Source organism: Manis javanica, chromosome 3 (genome assembly GCF_040802235.1).
Source record: "Manis javanica isolate MJ-LG chromosome 3, MJ_LKY, whole genome shotgun sequence".
NCBI lineage: Eukaryota > Metazoa > Chordata > Mammalia > Pholidota > Manidae > Manis > Manis javanica.
This window is the reverse complement of record NC_133158.1, coordinates 2,435,871-2,456,034: the sequence shown is the minus strand read 5'-3', so window position 1 is coordinate 2,456,034 and position 20,164 is coordinate 2,435,871. Positions and strand designations below refer to the sequence as shown.

The 20,164-nt window shown below is 49.4% G+C and overlaps 1 protein-coding gene across 10 annotated transcripts in view; it reads right to left on the bottom strand.

The window, feature by feature from the left end:
* Nucleotides 1-20,164, bottom strand: part of DOCK3 (dedicator of cytokinesis 3) — a 323,372-nt gene that overhangs the window by 77,993 nt on the left and 225,215 nt on the right. For all 10 annotated transcript variants that reach the window (XR_012128871.1, XM_073230632.1, XM_073230639.1 and 7 more), the window contains exons 13-14: nt 10,965-11,053; nt 7,697-7,822 (exon numbers count right to left, since the gene is read on the bottom strand). Coding sequence is in view for 9 of the 10 variants with exons in the window: in XM_073230632.1 (XP_073086733.1) it covers nt 7,697-7,822; nt 10,965-11,053 (215 nt within the window). In the remaining variant the exon portion in view is untranslated. The remainder of the gene's footprint in view (nt 1-7,696; nt 7,823-10,964; nt 11,054-20,164) is intronic.

Below are 20,164 nucleotides of genomic sequence, written 5' to 3'. Positions count from 1 at the left end.
GCGGGGCGGCCTGGGCAGTGTCCATCCTTGCAGACTACAGACTCCCCTCCTGGGTTGAGCAGAGCCTCTCTACTCTGAAGTCTGATGAGTCTGGAACTTTGATCTGTCTCCTTTGAAGGTCCCTGCCTGGGCCCCCCTAGCTTGCCATCAAAAGGGCACTCAGGTGGGGGCGGGGAGGGAGGCAGGGGGAGAAGAGAGACTCACATTCCTCGGTTTGCTACTGCAGGACGGACCCTGAATAACATCAGTCCTGAAAGTGAAACTCATAATTAACTGGGAACTTTACTATGGGTTATTGATATTCTCATGGGATAAACCAGAGCTGGTTACACCTTAAACTTTTAACAAGTCAAACAGACATCTCAGGACCCTCTTCTGATAAGAGCCTTTTGGTTATACATTTGCTTTTAAATGCCCTTAAGTATTTAATTTTAATGTCTACTCTAAAGGATAGGTACTTTGTTTAAGCATTACCCTGGCTTAACCCAGTGTTCTCTGGGAGTTATCCTCAAGGTAATCCATTCTTCAAGGCAGGTGTTGGTTCTCAGCAGTAGTATTCCAGTTTGTATAAACATTTTTTATTTCTGTGGCTCTATACAAAAATTAACCATGGTACAACAAACATGTCCTTCAAATGAAGCATTTCATACTTTTCCTAGCAATATACGATACAGAATCACAGTACAGACTGGGCATGGTCTTGGAGGCTGATACAGACAGAATTTGGTTGTGTTGGGTTTATAGAGTGAGCTCATAGTTTCTGGGCAGCTCCCCCAAGGCATTTTAAACCAAAATGCTAACTTCAAATGGAAGGATTGAGCTAGAAATCCCTAGTTTGCAACAGAATGCCTCTGGTGACCACCTCGCAGAGCAAATCCATCCATAGTAGTAACAGTACTCTCTGTGCTACAGACCCTCTGCACCTTAGACTGACACTGGCCGATTTCATCTGTTCTTCAGCCGCCCTTGCTAGACAGACCTGCACAGACTGCGCATGCCAGAGTGGGTCTGGGCTGCCTCACGGACTACATTTTTGCAAGTTACAGCCTCAATTGTGAGACGGCACTTTGTAAGAGCGAACATCACTGGGCGTTCTCAGAAATTCTTGAGGGGTCATTTATACTGAGCTCTCCCCTAACTCTTCTGGAACTGGGAGAAAAACCTAAGGGGAAGCATAGGTGCAGGGCTCCAGGGATCTAACGGCTCAGGCCTGCCCTGCAGGGAGCCTCCCAAGGTGCCCTGCCCTCGCTGTCCCTGTCATGTGCTGTGTGTTCACAAAGCTTACCAGGAGAATTTCGCCTTTGAGTTACGGCACTGTTTCCAGGAGGCTCCTATAAACTTGAGTACCAACTGCCAAGAAATATGACCAGGAGAGGGACAAGGACAGACACAGTGCAGTGAGGATAAAAGAGAGGCCTGAGCAGGGGTTTCTGGGGTAGTTTGCTGGCCACTGCCAGGCTGGCTGTATGTGAATCACCTAGGGGGCTTCTTGGAACTGGGTTTCTTGCCTCCATCCTTTGAGATGGCAGGGGGTCTTGTGTACATACATTTTAAAAATAACACCAGGTTATTCTGATGGTGTTCAGGGTTTGACATGTGGGGGTGTGCTGGGAAACCCTGGTGAAGTCCGGCTGGGTGGGGGGGGGCTTTTCCAAGGGGTGTGGGAGCAGGTGTAGTTGAGGGTAGCTCTGCCTCCCTTTGATAGGTGTCCTCTGCTTTCTGAGGCCAGAAGACCATCTAGAAGCATCTGAGTACCCAGTGCTTGGTTGACATGCAACAGTTTCCTGAATGGAAAGATGGATGCATGATGTTGTCCTGGGAAGAGGACCTCCAAATAAATCATCTTTGTCCCCCTCACAGTTTCCTGATAGCCAATGTCAACTGTGGGAACAGATGCATGTTGGGAAACTAGGGACTTAAAGAATGTACAGAGGTTGGCAAACTTCTGCAAGAGGTCAGACAGCAAACTTCTAGGCTTTGTGGGTCACGTCTCACATAAGTAACATGTTCTGTGTTTTCACAAGCCCTTTAAAATGTAAAAAAAGCATTCTTAGCTGGTAGTCCAAAAACAGGCTGCTTGCTGGGTTTGGCCTGTGGCTTGGAGTGTGTATGTCAAGAACAGTGTCACTGCAACTACACATCAAAAACCCAGGTTCCTATAAGGCTACAAAAACAGCTGCTGGGAAGAAGCAAGTAATGAACGTGAGACCCTCAGTCATCAGAGACTGGCCAGAGCCTCCTGGAGTGGAGGTCTAGGGAAACAGTGCTGTTCAGCTACCAGAGGTCTTCGGGAGCCGGGGGCACTGTAAGAGAACTGCACCTGGAAGTGACAGGGACATCCCCGCCCCAGGGGCCAGTCTGACCGTCTGAGGCCTGCCTCCCACTATGTCTCTGGAGGGACAGGGTCCCTGAGTTCGGTTTCTTCTGAGAGCAGACTTGCAGAGGGCTCAGACTCTCTGAGGTTCAGCTCAGGCACCAGAGTATCTCTTAGCATGAGAATCTCTTGCCAGATGCTTCATCTTTCCTTGGAGGTCAGGGGCCACGAGGCCCCAGCCGGTGTGACTCCATCCCAGGAGAAACGGTCCGGGACAGCCAGCATGGGCTCGGGCACTCAGTCGTGTTTGGGCCCTTTATCACACCTGCTCCTTCTGTATAAATCGTTCCCACCATATATTAGGAGGCTTTGGGTTTAAGGACAGTATGTTCAATACTATATCATTACACCTTGTCTACTTCTAGATAGGATTAGGAGGGGCTTCTGCGGCTAACGCCTTCTTTCCCTGAAGGCCATGTAAGACCAGAACTACCTCTCCCAGCAGACGCCGCTGCCTGCTTGGGATGGCACGAGTTCTCTCTCTCGGCAGAAGAGGCGTGAAGTCTCCTGACAGCACCGCGGAAACGTGGCGACATTAACAACCATTCAACTTGGACAGTTTTAGGCACATGACCAATATGTTCTATTTAGTAGTATCTGTGGCTGAGACCACCGACAAAACCAAAACCGGATGACGGCAACTCTGGGAGGACGTCTTAGGGTAACTGGGAAGATGGCTTATTTTTCCAACCATGTCTCCAGTACCACACTTGTACCGGTTCCTACTGTTACAAGGTCGGGGATGTTCTCTGCCCAGGATGACAGGACTGGGCACAGTGTGGCACACTGTGCATGGTCATCCCTCTCGGGTTAGGGATGTGATGATCTTGCAGCCTGTTGTGGGACCAGGTGTAACCCTTCCTAGACCACCCCTGAGAGATGTGCCAAAGCGTCATCTGACGCTCAGATCGACCACAGGCCTACGACCTCCCTGTGGTGAGCACTCCCACCGCGCCCCTCAGGACACTTTCCAAATCATGCCTCTGTGTGCCTGCCCTTTGTATGAGATGTGTCTGGCAGAGCTGAAAAGAGAAGCTTTCTGCCTTTCTGATTCTTTGTGGCTTGGGGTGAGCACCAGTCATTTCCCCTTCAATGGGAGTAGCCGATCTCTCAAGAAACTCCCTGCCTGTAGCTTACACCTAGAGCTTGCTAAGGTTTTCTAAACATTCCAAAAATGTCCTTAGCTTCCTCAGATCTTAATGAATACCCAAGACACAGTCTTCTAGGCTGTGTCTTCTAAGCTGTGTCGTCAGTCACTCCAGAAGGTGAGGCTGATGGATCGACCAATGTACATGACACCCCACCCCAGCATTGCAGCATTCCATGAAACAAATGAAGATGGAAACAAAGCAGGCGGAAGGCAGACAGGACGCACAAAAGCAGGAACTTACACCCAACTGTCTTCATCTCTGCACCAGAAAGAAAGGGGCGAGAATGAGGGGGCAGCACAGAGAGAAACAAGAACAGTTAAGACAAACAGGACGAGAGAACAACATCATCGCAGGTAGGTGATGGAACATGCACTTTTTATCAGGGACCAAAGCACAGGACAGAGTGTATTTCTGAGCACGAGGGCAAGAGTCAGAGGGTCCCCTGGGGGATGCCAGGCCTGCGTAGCTGCCTTCTGCCAGGCATGTTCAGGGCAGCCCAGAGAGGCGCAGGGCTCAGCCAGGTCTGACGCACAGGGATGAAGCACCCTACGGCACAGTGCGCTCTAGGACACGGTTCCCAGAGGTGGTCCCAAACCAGCAGCACCACCATGCCTGAAGGACCCTGAGGAACGTAAGGCGCCAGGGTCAGGCCCCATCCTACGGTCTGTGGTATCAGTCTCGGGATGGGCCCAGCGCCCGTGCTTTTCCAAGTCCTGCAGATAATTCTGACACATACTATAATTAGACAACTACTGACTTAGGGAAACGGAATCCTCAGCTGGAACAGCCTAAATCTGGGCAGATTCATTCTGATAGGACAGAGGGCCATGTAACTAACTAATAGGAAACCTGGCCCAGGTCACCCACGGAAAATGATGACCTTGAGAATTCCAGGCTTACAAAACAAGTTAAAATTTATACTTCCCACGGAGCCATGCCAGAGCTTTGTATTTCTACTGTCTCCAGGGAACAGGCCTTCCAGGAAAGCTAAGAGTCAGAGAGGGACATGGTGGCCTATCTCTGCTGGCTTAGAAGTGGTCTGGACAAGGGTACAGCCCCCCTCCTGGGCAAGAGGCTTTAAACAGTTCCTTCTTGTCTGGAGATTTTGCCAGGCAGTTTCCTTAAAGGCTCACTCTGGCTAGTCCCAGCGAGCAGTCCTTGGCAACAAAGCTCCCCTCCCCTCGCTCACCTGCATACTGTCCTGCTCCAGCCCCTCCTGCCACCTTCCTGAGCAGCCTGGGACAGGAGTGGGGTGTGCTGTACGCTTATCAGCTTTCCACCAAGCAGAAATGAGTTTGGAGGCGAGGAGCACAGCCCCCAGCAACATGGTGACCAACCAACAAGTGGCTATATGTGCCAGGTTTTCACAGTCAGGCTGACACCCCCCATCTGTTGTTCTCACACAGTCCGGAAGGGCGTTCCCTGGTTGGCGTGCCTCCTCGGGGACTGCAGCTCCAGCAGTGGCATTTTCCCTGGCTCACCACTGCAGGATGCAGGTGGCAGGCAGAGCTGGGCGGCTGTGTAGCCGGGGCCTCAGCTGTGGCACCGAGCAGCCCTGTGCTGTGTGTGCTCCCACCCACGAAAGCAAGCGGACACCATCAGAGGGGCCTTTTCCAAAAAGGTGTGCTGGACACTGGTGCGGCAAGAGCCTGGTTAAACTCCATAACCCAGAGCTGTGAGCTCTGTCAACAGGCTCCAACAAGGACCTACTGGGCCACCCTGACAAAAAGACGTCTCCAGACGGTGCCTGGTAGTTTCCGCCAAAGGCTGGGTAGTTTTAAAATAAGGATCATGGTTTATGAATAATTTCAATTTTTCATTTTCTCTGATGTATCAGACTTAAGTGTTGATATGCTCACAGTTACTGACATAATTTATTTCCTTGGTCACTTCACATAGGCCCTCGTGTCAGGAAGAAGCTGCAACTTCTTTACCTGGTGACACCAGCACTGTGAGGGCGGAGACCGCTGCAGCCTGGGGACCACGTGCCACGGGTGAGGGCTGGGCCAGCCACAGGTGGACAGGCACTCCGGCCACACGTCACGGCCTCCCCAGGCAGGCTGACAGTCATGTGCAGCCCTCCTGTGCACCCTTCCTGCTGCTCCAGCGGGCTTGCGGGCCAGCCCTGTGACGGGGCCCAGGAACAACAACCCCCTGCGATGGTACCGTGGGGTGCATTCGGGGGACTTTCAGTTGTCAGTCCCAACCCTGGAGTGTCTGTCTATGCAAGCAGCTCTTCCTCAGGGGGAGGAAAGGCAGACGCAGAGACAGACTGCGGGCAGACTGAGGACGGCTCCTGCCCAGGGGCCAGCCCTACTTGCGGCCCCAGCACTCAGCCCTCAGGGACAGGCGACCCAGGAAGAGCGCGTGGGGCCCCAGCCAGGACCTCCCAGGACTGCCAACATCTTGGCACCTGGGGAAAGTCATACGATGATCCCTCTGCTGCAGCCCCTCACCTCAGCCTGCCTCACAGTGCCCGAGGCCGCTGGCCTCCACGTCCGCACACCCAGAGGCCTTTATGAGCCCGTGTGCCATGACACACAGAGACGTGGAGTGCTCCACAGAAAGATCGCTCCCCAAAGATAAAGTCTGGATGATGTAACTCTTGAAATCAAAGTTTCCTTAAAAACACTCTAAGGGAAGCTTATTCCTTTCTAGCCTCTGCTGACTTGGTTTTACCTCTGTGACTGTGTGAAGGCTAAGAGGAAGGAAATGTCTGTATCTTAGACAAACAAGTTCTTAAAAGAAAGGAAGGACTTTTAAGTCCACCTCTTAGAATACATGACTCCAGCTCATGAGCCCAGATACCTGTACTAAAGGAAGGTCACCACAGCAATTCTGGCAGCTAACTATTCGTTCTTTGATGACACTTGGCCAAGAAGCCAGGGATAGTGCCTGGGCTCCTTTTTTCCTTATAAGCAGGGTCACAGAGGGCTGGGGACAGGATGGGAGAGATGCTACCTCCACAGCAGTCAGAGGAGGCCTTCCAGAAGAGTGATGCCTCCTTGGCTTTTAAAAATAAACATGGAATTGGCTGAGTGGCCCCTCCTGTGTGCGTGAGCAGACGCTAAGGGTGTTCACAGCAGCTTGCCCTGCACCCACAGCCTCTACCATGGGAAAGAAGTGGCAGGAGACAAGACTGGGAACAGTGTGGGAGGCCGGAAGGCAGTGGAGTCCACCATGTGGGCCTTCTCTGGGCTCAGCCACGTTCCCTTTGGGAACATGCTGGCCAGTATTTCAACAGGAGGATTCACAGCAGCGTAAAGAACTCTGAGCAGGTGACATGTGCAGTGGTCACCATCAGTCCCATCTAGTCCAGCCTGGCCCTTCTAAACAAAAGCAAACAGGCTTTTGGTGGAACATTAGAACTCCATGGAAAGGGGAGGCCCTCTCCTACCGTTCTCCAAGCAGACCACCAGCTGTTGGCCTGCTCCGTTTCCCTGTCCTTGTTCATATCTTCTCCAGTTAGCAGACCAGCTGCTGCTGCCCTTCCCTCAGTCCCCGTGCTCCCCTTGGCCCTGACGGCCTGTTTCTATCTGCCTCTCCAGCTTTGCCTGCAGCAGCCTGGCTGGGAAGTGTGAGCTTGGGGTGATCTGCTGGGGTGGCACTTGTCCCAGCTCCTCCTGCCAGCTCTCCAGCAGCCTTAAGTTGAGGACAGTGAGACAAGTCCTGAGACCTGGCCAGGTGGTGCTATTCCCAGTGCCCATCCTATGCCATCTGCCTAAGCCATTAAAACGTACCTGCCATGCCTACATGAAGTGAGATTCATTGGTATTGCAGGCATATACTTTGGTATATTCCTCCCCTTAAAGAGGAAGATCTTGTGAGCCAGTTCTTCTAAGAAATGTAATGGAAGAAAAGAGTGCAAAAGGCATCTCCACGAGGGCTCCACATTGGTTCCTGCCATCCAGCCACGGGGGAGACAACAGCCTGCCTCCTGGGCCGTCACATGCCCTGGGGAATGGGACGTGGGCGCTTCTGGACAAGCACAAAAGCCAAGAAGGAACAAAGAGACCCTGGGCTGCCACCTGAAGTCAGCACCCATACTGGGGCCTGAGGCTCCCTGGGGCGGCAGGCCTCCCCCGCGTCACGCTCGCACCTGCTCGGCAGATGAGCCTTGCGCTTCTCCTGCTCACCCTTCTCCCAGCCCGGACCCCCGAGTTCTGCCTACCTGGCATGATGACATCAGGAAATCCCAATTTTCTCGTAGTCGCCAATCCCCTATTAAATATCATGGGGTTTTCTCTCCTAATCTGCTCCATGTCTCCACGAAGAAGCTGCAGAGAAATGATAAGCCCTGCAAAGACAAAAGTATTTTCTTACTCAGAACCACACTTCCACCCTGGACTGCAGCCTAAGAAAAGACAGCCACATTTCTTCAGAGAATGGGCCAAGGCCAAGGTCAGCAATTTTCTTGAGAAAAATTTTGATGCAGAAAGTGTGTGTTTTTCTGAAGAAACATTCTAGGAAGCTAAAGGAATTCAAGTCAAGATGACCTCCATAACCCCCAGAGCACTGGTAGAGGCTGACTGAGCTGCCTTCCTCTCTGTTCTGCAACATCAAGCCTGAAGTCTGGCTGGGCCCTGACATACTGAACAGGGGGCTCACTGCACAGGCTCCGCATAGAGGGGCCCAGAGAGGGCTACAGAAACAGCGGGGACTAGAATAAGTGTGCGCAAAGACGGCACTGGAGCAGGGTGTCCCACCAGCTGGAAACGAGAGAGCCAGGCAGCGTGTTTTGTGCTGGGGCATGCCACAGCATGGGGAGCCCATTCTGGTTCAGCCCTGCAGGAGCTTGTGATGAGGGCAGTGGAACAGACAGCATGTTCTCCCTGCAGGCAACCACTGAACCCCAGGGAAGCGAAGGGGTGCTCGTGGGCCTAACCAACCTTGCCTCCAACTCTGACAGTTTCAGACCCTCTCCATGATCCCAGGGGTTCCATTCAGGACTAGCGGCAGTCCATCAGGTCCCCTCAGGTGCGCTGGCTTCTGGCTTGTACCCTAGGGTTTTGCACAAAGTAGGAGCCTCCTGGACACCACCCCCTCCACCATCCTGCAGCCACTGGCTAAAAGGCCATGAGAAGTCAGGAGGGGCTGTGGATGAATCAGCTGGTAACAGAGTGGTGGATAAAGGTGCTGCTCTAGGGTCTAGCAGGAGGCAACCTTGTCATCTAGAAACCTGGGCCCTGAGCAGAAGATGGATGTGCAGAAATGAGGGGCGACATTATGGTGAGTAGGTCAATCAGAAGAGCAGTGCTGGCATGGAGACACTGACAAGTGGAGCTGGAGAACAAGAATGGCTTGGGAATGGAAAGGGGCCAGGGGATGAAGATGTGGCAAAACACACAGGTTGGGGGAGTCAAAGACACGGCATCTAGAAGGTCCAAGTGTCCCAGTAGCCAGGATGTGTGCTGGTGCAGCTCAGCTGGGCGAGGAAACAGTATCTACCGCAGCCGGAACAGCACCTCAGGATGATCTCATTGCCTCGGCTCACGTCATGCTCCCCAAGAAGCCCTGGGGTTACACATATGATGTCCCAGGTGCCCTCAACACCAGGTCCCAATGGCTTGAAAAGCAGACATACGGTATTCTAGTCAGCATTCTGCTTAGACAGTCAGTGTTTGGAGTTTTGATCAACCTAAAGCAATTTAGTTACAGCCTAATCACTTAGTGGACTCAGTTATAATCAGTCCATGACCCTGGAAGGGTGGGGGGCAGAACTCAGACGGCAGTGGCCTCTGCAGAGGGCAGTGTGGGAGCCCCTCGCCCCTCCCCTACTATGAACTCAGCTCACTGATCTGTGGCATTTTTCAATCTCATCCTCTGGGTATCAAATCTCACTCTCTGGGTGAACAGGAATCCACTGACCTAAGAGATGGCCTAGCTTGGGGCAGACAGCTGAGGAGGGAAAGTTCCCAGAATTTGAGCTGGTGGCTAGAGGGCAAAGGGAAAAAAACAAAGGGTGTGCTCTTATTCTGCTCTCTGAAGTCTGTGGTGCCCCCAGCCCAGAGGGCATACTTCAAGCACCGATGAACGGCCAACATCTGTGACCCTGGGCTGCAGGCGGCCCAGCCACTTCCCCCAGGCTGAGACACAGTCCCGCACGTCACCCTGGGGAGGGGTTGGGTGGGGAACTGCTCCTTCAGTGGTTTCTTTCAATGCACTGTCTCCACCAGCTCTCTTTTAAAACATTCTCCATATTTTAATCAAATCATGTCCCCAAAACATGTAGCCAAGGGCTGCTCTTTATAAATCAAGTAGGTAAATAAAGCAAAGAACACTGTAAATATTGATTTGAATGGTGCTTTTCCAAACTGTGAGCAACTCTTCTCTATTTTAAAAACAAGACTATCTGTCTCTTGTTACAGCCTAATTTTTCATGAGAAATATAGACTCTCTCCCCACTCAAGCATGCTGCATGGAGCTCCTTGGCACCCTGGTACACACAGAAGGGAAAACAGCCACTCAAAACCAATGAGAGAGGCCCTGAGGGCCCCAGGCTGAGGGTCTCAAGCTTTGTGGCCCTAGTGTGCAGCTGCCCTGAGGACCCAGCAGCTGGGTACCTGCTGACCCTAATGGAGGGAAAAAAAGTTCTCAACAACTTGGGGAACTGCCAGGCCTTGCAGTAGCTTTATACTGTCATTCAAGGCCAACTTATGAAAGTCAAAAAACAATGGTTATATAAAAGAGTGATGAAATAATTTACAAGTAAAACTGTCCGGAGAAGCATGGTTGCATGTAAATTTGATAGCCGTCTTCAAGGGTATGCAAAAGGTCAGAGGCTTTTAAATAGTGCCTCTAATTTAGTCAAGCAATTCATGTTCAATTAGAAAACACGATCTTTCTAATGTATAGAATTTTACCGAGATACAGATAGAAATTAAAGAGAATTTTAAAAGAAAAGGAGGGAAAAGGAAAAGGAGTTGAGGTAAGATGAAAGCTGCTTTGAAAAAAAAGAACTTTCCATTCTAGCTCCCGAAAGGCTGCTGTTGGCAGAAAATCATTGGCGCTCATTAGTGTCAGGCTTTCTTGGTAATGCTAAGGCTGAATGGGAGCAGACAACGCAAGTGACATTAACATTTGGCCGGGGGGCATTGGGGTCCGTGTAATCTGTTCAGGAAAACTCAGGCTCCAGAACGGGACAACCTGCAACGTTGCTGCTCACTCTGGATGTGAACTGGGACCCGGGTGACTGATCAAAGCACGTGGAGTCATCACAGAAAGAAGACAACGTGTTTTGGTCAGAAGCAAACGGGGAAGGTCTCGAATTATCACAGAAAGAAAGAGCAAGAAGTGCCCTGGCAGGAGAACCAGTATCTGTGGGGAACTGAACTTGACATACGGCAACGGATCAGCACGCATTGGCTGGGGTGTGCGTGATCGGCAACCGCAAACGCATAAACGTAGCCCACGGCTTTCTGGCCGGAGGCGCCTGTTACCGTGACTGGCACTGGGGGCAGAGTACTTGGCGCTGGACTTTCGGATGATGTTCTCGTGGATCTGGGCCCACTCGCTCTCGCTGTTGCACCTGCAACAGAAGGACAGGTGTGAGGCTCTCCTGCGCTGTAGTGTCTGGGCTGATGCTCTGATGTGCCACGCTGAGTTTGAAGGGAAGCCTCAAAAAAAGAGTAAGTTTTACTCAATTAGACAAGGCTCATTTTCTGTTAAGGCCCACTGAAGATTCACACCTGAGGGGAGTAGAAACTCTAAAATGCATCTCTACAAATGCTGTTTAAGTAGCAAAGTATCTTATTCTCTGAAGCAGCCCTCTCCCACGTGACGAGTTTTTTCTTTTCGAGTCTCTTACACACTAGAGAAAACAGTCCCTCTGTACTCTGTTTAGGAACTGCCATGCCTGCCTGGCTTTACCCTCTCATTCAGCTGTCACAGTGGGCCCAGGGGAAATCCTGCTAAACTCAGGTATGGGCATATGTGCCTGCCGTTCCATTTCAGGCAGACCAAGCTAGGGAGAAAAGCTGGGGAGAATAGTGGGTTGGTTCACTGAGAAATCCTGTGGTCAAGGGGAAGAAGGGCCAGCAGAGAAGGCTTGGTGCCTAATAAGAACAGAGCCCCTTCCAGGAACTTGAGGACTGGGACAAGAGAGAAAGGAGGAGCACAGAGCACCTGCTGACCTCTGACATTTGGGAGACCTCCCCTCCAAAGGACGACTTGGAGAGAGCCCCGGGAGCAGTCTAGGGACAGAGACCAAGGGTTCTGCATCCTGGTGCAGACACCTCTATGAAACAACTGGCATGGGATTAGGGCCACCTCCTGAAGGCTCCATGTGACACCAGCATCCCATGGCCTGGCCCCACCCCTTCCTGCTGGGTAAGGTGGTATGCACCCCATCACACCAACAGGACCCAGGCACAAGGGGAACCCACAAGGTCTGTCCACAGGCACTCAGGGTGTGCAGCGCAGCACAGCCACCTCCACAAGGAGACCCCAGGAAGAATGCGAGCCACTCAGCTGTGAAACACAACAAGTTCCTAAATAAAAGGGTTTGTGTAGAGGCCATTCAGAGATAAAGGAGGTTGGTCACTAGCTTAATTTTGTTATTCAGTCAGTGCCTCTTTGGAATTCTTAGTGGGGATAAATAAACCTCTCTTATTTGGCGATGCTGCAAAGAATTTGACATCAAAGACGAGGGTCTCACAGCCCAGAGCTGTGTGGAAAACTTCCTGCTTGCAGAATCCCTTCCCAACAAAGGAAGGGGCAGAGTGTTCTTTAAGACAACCACTGGTGATGCACCAAGTCATCTGAAAGTGGGGTGAGAGGTGCAGCAGCCACACGCCAGCCACCTGCCTGCCAGGTGGCCTGTCTGGATACATCAGACACGTGCCGGCTGGTGAGGCTTGTCTTGCTGTCAGTTGTCACTCTCTAGGTTTACAAAATCAGTAGTTACTTTTTCAGCAGAAATTGGACTATAATTTGTCTTAAAAATCATATTTTCCCTCTTACTCCAAAACAAGAGTCCTGAAAATTAAGTCCGACCTCAGACACATGCGCCACGTCAGTATATCTGCAGTGAAGCGCTCAGCCCCGGGGTGGCGGGCTGCTGGCACTTGCCAATCACATCAGCAGGGACCTGCACCACCTCACCTTCCTGGCACACACGGTTCAGAGGCAGACACCTGCCCGTGAGTCCCTGCCGCCCTATGTCCACACGGCCCTTGCTTACTGCTGGCCTCCAGCCCCCTTCCTTCTCACCCTACAGGCTTTCCCGGGTGATCTCCCCAACACTCACGATGGAGCCCACTTACCCCTAAAGCCTGCCCCGGGAGGCCACGGGACAGCTTTCATCCCTCCTGGACGTGTCTCTCCCGGAGCGGAGCCCGCTAGCTCACTAAACCAGAACCCTCCAGGCTGCTCCCAGGCCCCACAGAGGCTGGTATCTTGAAATCTATCCCTTCTGACCTCTCCTCCTCACGGCCTTGGTTCAGCCATTACCATCTCTCTTCTGGACCAGTGATATTGGAATCACCTTTCCAATATCTCCCTTTCCAGAATGCCAAGAAGAGCTGCTCAAATCATCCACAATCAACTGTGGTGTCTCAGCATATTTTAAGCGATCATTAGGATATTTTGAGAGGAAGATTTACATATGGAAGCATTTATTAAACAATCAAATGAGTCGTGATTAAAACGAAGCATGATTAGGTCACGTGAATCAAATGAATATTCAGAGCATGATTCAGAACTGTGGGCAGCTCATCCTGCCCGCAAGGCCAGCAAGGTCTGCGTGCAGGTGGACACGCGCACTTCAGCCATGCCGCCCAGCTCTGCTCTGGCAGGCAGCAGAGGGCCGCCAGGCTTTGGTCTCTACGAGGGACCCCCGAGCGTGCAGAAACAGCAGGGCGGGTGTGCCGGCTCTGCTCAGCAGAGAGCATGAAGGACTCCGTCTCTCGCGTGCGGGGGCCCACGTCAGCGCCCGCGTCTTCCCCAGCCTTCCCCATCACCTCCTGTCCGTGTCTGTGTGATCCACCCACCTTCCTTCTCATTTCCCCAAGCTGGACAAGCATCAAGGGTTATCTGAAAGACCTTTAAGTTTCATCTTTAGCAGGAAGGGTGCCTTCCACAGGCAGGTAATGGCTGGGGGGGTCTTTTCCCATATTTTACTTCACTTAATTCTCATAATCCTGTAAGGTTAGTATTACCATGCTCATTTTATCAAGGAGAGTGAGATGGAGCTGGACTAAATACAGGCCTGCCTGGTCCCCAGAGCAGGGTGGGCAGGGGTGGGGGAGGAGAGGCTACAGCCCTGTGCCGGGAGAGCTTGCCCTGCACAGGTGTCAGGATGCCCGTCCGACACCGGGCAGCACTCCCTTTGTCTACCCTGACCGAACTGCAGCTGTTCAGCCCTGATGTGAACCTTAATTTAGTGCCAGTACTCCATATTAAAATTCTTTCTCTTAGGGTATGCTTTATTCTGCTCTTTATTTTGGTTCAAAGTCCTAATAATCTAGAAAAGAGGCAACGACCCACAGGTTTAGGACACTATTGATGCTGACCACTGGTTCACGCAGCCCTTCCCTACAGGGCAAGAGAGACGCATTGAGAAGGATGAAGAAAAATACCACACACTTCTAAAAAATGGCCCGTATGAGCAGTCTCTAAGACCAAGCAGACACAAATCAACCAACCTGATTCATTCGGGATGGCCATGAGATTGCCTTTTCATTTATGATAAATTTAAGACATTTCTTATTTTACAGCAAATACATCTTTTTCTCAACAGACTAATTCACAAAGACAAACAGCGTATACGTTAAAGTCACAGCGCTTTGCAGGGACACTTGTGCTCGCGCCTGTACTTTCCAGGTGGTGGGAGGGCTTCTGTGAGGACTGCTGCTGTCCCTTTGCTCACTTTCATGGGACCAGGAGTGACTTCTCTGGCCAGAGCACCTAGGAGGACTTGGGCATGAGCGCCTCGGTAATGTCTCTTTCCTCTTTTGGGACCACCCTGTTTGCACAGGGCATATGATGCTTGCAGAGTCAGGTTTTAAAAGTCTTTCTAAGTCAGGGTTCATGTTAATTACAAGCTGTAGTGGGCTGACCATAAAAAGATCTGTCCACATTCGAATCCCTGGAACATGTGAATGTTGTCTTATTTGGAGAAATGTCTTTGCAGATGTAGTTAAATAAGGATCTTGAGATGAGGAGATAATCATGCATTATTTGGGTGAACCTCATCTCAATGGTGAACATGCTTAGAGAAGGACAAAGAGAGATTTAAGACTGGAGATACAGAAGGGGAGGCGCAATGTAGCCACAGGAAAATAGACTGGAGTGACACAACCCCAAATCAAGGCATGCAGACGGCCACCAGAAGCTGGAAGAGGCAAAGAACAGATTTTCCCCTAGTCTCCAGAAGGAGCGTGGTCCTGCTAGAATCTTGATTTCAGACTTCTGGCCTCCAGATTGTGAGAATAAATTTCTGTTGTTATAAACCATCAAATTCATGGTTGTTTGTTACAACAGCCACAGGAAATGAATACAGAAGTCCACGTGGCTCCCAGATCTAAGCCATGATCTCACATTTAAGTTCTGTTCCTAATAAAGGTAACATGTCTCTGTACTACTTACATACATAAACAGAGTGCAAATTTACATCTAGGCTGCTCTACACTGTATACCCATTTTTATCTACAGCCACTTAACTCTGCTCTCAGGACGAATGATGATACCCATTCGGCCCTCCACATGCAACGAACGGCATGCTATTCTCATTTACCAAGCTGACATTGCTAAGTAACTGGCGTGGACGGGGACCCTGACAAGTGTCTTTTTGGGTAGCAGGGGACTGTGGGGGTTTTCCCTTGGATGACTACTATGATGCATTCTATGCTAATTGCACTGGGATCAGTGAGTGTGGCTTGTGCCTTACAGAATTTATGGAAATTCTATTTATAATTTTTGTAAATGTTCCATGGGCACCGAAAAAGATATATTCTGTTTGTAGGACAAAAAAGCTAATTAGAACTTGGAGGGCCTGGGAGCTGGGACAGTCCATTCACACCTGCTGTCCTGGCATAAACAGCTTCCTTCTGACTGTCAGAATGTCCTCATTTACACTGCGAGTTACGCTCGCCCTCCATGGAGGTAGGAGAGCAAGCGGCTGAGAGCGTGTCCTCTTCGCCAGGCTGCTTAGCACATGCCTCACCACTCTGCCCTGTCTCCACGTCTGTAAGAATGCTGACACCACTCGTGGACAGCGCTCAAAGGTGCTGAGTGAGTCCCTGTCACACTGACCTTACTCAGTTCTCTTCTAAGTCAGATAAGCGTGTATTTATCTCTATCCCGATTTATTTTTATCTGTCAAGAGGTACGTTAAAATCCCTTGCTTTTACTATACTTTTATCTTGTTTGTATTTCTAATAAATTAGCTATAATAATTTTGAGTCAATATTATTACATGCATAAAGGTCCTAACAATTAGAGCCTCACTATAAATCCCACCATGTATTGGTATAAAATGCTCTTCTATCCCTGTGGAGGAAACGAGGGCTCTCTGCAATACTGGCACGCTGCAGACAGAGAGGTTGGCGAGGACGCCTGGGCCCTGGCTTTGCTCTCACTCCCCAGTTAAGGCCATGTGTTAAGGCGGAGTCTCGTCAACTTTCCTTTAAACTGAAGCACATGCACCACTGGGCAAATTTCTCCAGCATGAGGGATGAACCCTGAACTTAACAGGTAGCAGAGCAATAACCCCTGCTTTGCAGAGACCAGGTCATCAGGGGCTGGCTCCCTGGGGACCCTGGGGCTGACAGAGTGAGTGGTACTGTCACACACTGTGTCTGGCCTGCCCTAAGAGGCCCTTAGCTGCCCATGAGATCGTGGGCTCTTGGAGGATCAACAGGAAACCAAATGTGACCCTACAGTGTGTGTTCTTTTCCTGTCAATCCCAGATACTCTTGCCACAGCACATCCACTTCATACCTTTTACCTTATACTTCATTTTCCCCATTAATACTGTGACATTTGTTTGTATTTGATCCTTACTTAGCCTACTGACTTTCCATCACTTTGTGCCTCTTATTATCTTATCTTTGTGGGTCTTTTATTAATAACGAATGGATTTTGTTTTTCGACTCTATTTCGAGAATTTCACCTAGCAAGACTTTCTCTCACCTCAGTTGCACTTCTGCTGTCTGACTGAGACCGGGTGGGCTTTCTTCTGCCCCTTGCTCTAGGCCTTCCACCTGAAACACTCTTTCACAACAGCTTCTGCACTGTACAGTCTATGTTTTTACATGCACCTTTGTGATGGATGATTTTATATCCTGCATTTATTTATTTATTTGTTTGTTTGTTTGTTTATTTTTATCCTGCATTTATTTCTATGAGCATTTCCTTTAGGTTAGAAATGTCCACATTTTTACAAACCGAAATATTAATGCAGTTTTTAACCTAATTTGTGCCTTTATTATTGGTTAATAAGAAGCATAACTGAACGCTGACCATAAAGAAGAATTAACACTTTAAAAATAACATATTCTATAAAGCCTGTGATAGGACTTCTCTACTGAGCACTTTTTGTTGCTGTTTTTGAAGCCTTACAGGTTAAATGAAAGATGAACTTTTAAATCAAAATATGATCATAACCCATTCTCTTGTTCTTCCAAGAAATGCCATCAATTTGCTGCGTCCCTTACTTAACTGTGCTGTTGGCATCTATTCCTCTGTAAGGGGGTGAAGCCCTCTCAGTGCCCAGGGTTGGTACAGGCTTCCATGTGACTGGGCACATCCAGGAGGGCAATGACAGAGCACAGGGCACTAAACAAACATTCACTGGCTTCACTGCTGAAACAGGTCATGTGACCACCACAGAGAAACCGAGGAACACATTATGGATGGAATTATGCAGGATTTGTAGCTTAGATGTGAAAAGTGGGATTTGCCAATAACCAAGAGTCACTAGCATAAAACAGGAGACTATTTTTAGATGGCATGTACTCTGCCCATTATTCGGGTATGTCTCACTTCATGAACCACCTCTTTCCTGTTTGATTCACTGGTTCATATGGGTTATTTTTTTCTGCCTTATATTACCTTATTCTTTTTCCTTTTTTTCCAGTTTTGTAGAGGAGGAAACTGAAGCTCAGGGAAGTAAGGTGATTTTTCTCAATCTCATAGCTTCTGCCTGCTCACCATGCCATCCAGCTGATCTGTGTGTCCCCCTAACAGATGGAAGCACGTCTACCTAGAAAAAGCGTGCTGGGACCACACACACCGTCGACGCGCTTTCAGGCCAGCTGACAAAGCTGCTGTGCATCTCTGCGCCTCTCTGCTCTTAGAGCTATTGCTCTTTCATGTCACTCTCCTGGAAGAACAGCAACACAGAAAAGGAAAGGGACAGGGACACCTTTCATGCTACGGGGCATTTCTGAATCCCTCTATTTTGGGTATCGCAGTGCGATCTGGGTGAGTTACATTAGCCTGAAATGACCTCAATCAATGCAGGTTTTAGATGCTTCTAAAGTTTGTCCAACAGAACTGGTTAAGAACAGTTTTTTAAGAGCAAAACTACACAGATTTAGTACTTATCTCTGGGCATGACCTCCAAATTGAAGTGTGGGCTGTTCTGTAAAACTCCCCTTAAAAGCAGCATAGGAGGAACACACGTGGGCCACGAGGCAAATAAAGACACAGACACCAAGTGCCCAGATGCTCAGCAAACCTAACTGGGCCTCAGTTCAGGCGAAATTCCAGGGAAAGTGTCATCAGGACCCCAGAGGGAGGTACCAAAACCAACCAGAGAGGACATAATGTGTGTCAGGTTTCTCAAAAAGTGACTCTGATGGCCACAAAGACTAAATGGCAAGGCTGCATGCAGAGACTTTTAATAAAATTTTTTCCCAACATGTGAGAGTGGGGAATATGCAGTACTGCTCAGCTTTACATAATGTTCGACTGAGGATGTGTGTTTTGAGGTATACACATTTTATATAACATAGTTTAAAATATAACTAAGATGATAAATTTAATATTCTAAGTACTTACTTACCTATTTAATGCATTAGGCTGACTAAGAATGTCTATTTGGACTTTCTCACCGTGAAGGGGCACAGTGGGTGCCACACCTTCAGAAGCCTCTGGTGTTTGGCTGCATGCTGTGTCTGTGGGCCCCCAGCCCCAACCCCCAATGCTACCCCAGGGTTGACTTTAGCTCCTTGTGCTCCTCTCTTTTGTTCCCTAGGTTCCAGGTTCAACAACTGCTGTGCCTGCCTGTCACCCTGGTCCCTCTGGCCAAGAGGAAACTATGACATCTATGTTAGACTGAATGCACAGAGTAGTTGTTTATTTGTGATTTTTAAGGCTTTTGGCTGAGTAGGCAGTGACCTAGCGTTCATGCCTCGGCTTCTTGTTGCAGTTTTCTTAGTGCCTTCTGGGCCATACACATGTGACATTGAGCAACGCCTGGAAAGCCAAAGCCGTGGCCGTGGCACATGGAGCTGAATCTACTCGGCTGAGGCTGACTGGACAATGAGAGAAACGAGGAGAATGTCGGTAACTGATGAGTGACTTGCCAGTCCCCTGATTAAAGCTATAAAGGGGCTTTTGTCCTGTCCCAGCAGAGACTGACACACTGTGAGCAGCAAGGAGTAAACCCTTCAAGCTTCCCATCCAATCTAACAAACATGTCCCCTGAAACTTACTGGAAAATGTTGCTTCTCCTGAGGGCTCAATTCACTGTGCTGGTGTGGATTTAATACTAATCCCAGAGGAATTCCATACTGGACACAAACATGCATTGAAAGTCTGTTTGAAAGTCTGCTAATATTTTCAAGTGGAAAAATTATCCTATGTTTTAACATTATTAGTCCTTCCAAAAAATTTTTTAAAAACCTTACTTTCTCAATAAAAACATCTGTCTTTGGCTTTTTAGAGGCAACATATTAGGTATGGCTCATAGGAGGAGCTAAAAGCTACATGCAGATCCTACTTCTTGCAAAGGGCCACACTGGTACTGAGCTGTTCTTTCAGAAGCAGTCAGGCCAATGAGGGATGACGGCACTTTCAGGAGGGCGCTGTCCACAGCAAGCATGTGCACAGAAGGAAGAGCTGATGCACCAGAGACGCAAGTCTGGAGTGTGCTGTCTATAGACCAGGGGAGGGCCATGAGAGGGTAACGATGGTGGTTTCGGACATCCGGTCAGTCCTTTCCAAGGAAGGAAGGTGTACGAAGAAGTCAGTCACAGCACCCATCAGTGAAGAGGTTTGGTATATGGAGAAAGTCTGTGACCAATGCATGAAAGGAACAGAAACCCACCTTTGTAAGGTGCTTTCCCACAGGAAGACCCCACCCCAAGTGCACAACTCGGACCAGAACAGAGCTTAAGGAGGAAAGGTAATGGAGAGGTATGGACTTCTACTCTGAGATCAATAAAATGTGGCTGATTATATAAAGGCCCATTTTAAGTGTAATTGTGAATTTCATTTCATGCCTGAAACAGAACAGATAGCAGAGAAAAATATCCATATGATATTATGGTGAAGATGTATTAACATGGTGATTGACAGTGTTAGATTTAATTTGAAAAACAATATTGGGTTAGAATCAAGAGGACAGATGCTTCTTTAAAATAAAGCTCATAGTTAGAAATATATTTGCTTTAAAAACTCACCAGACACCACT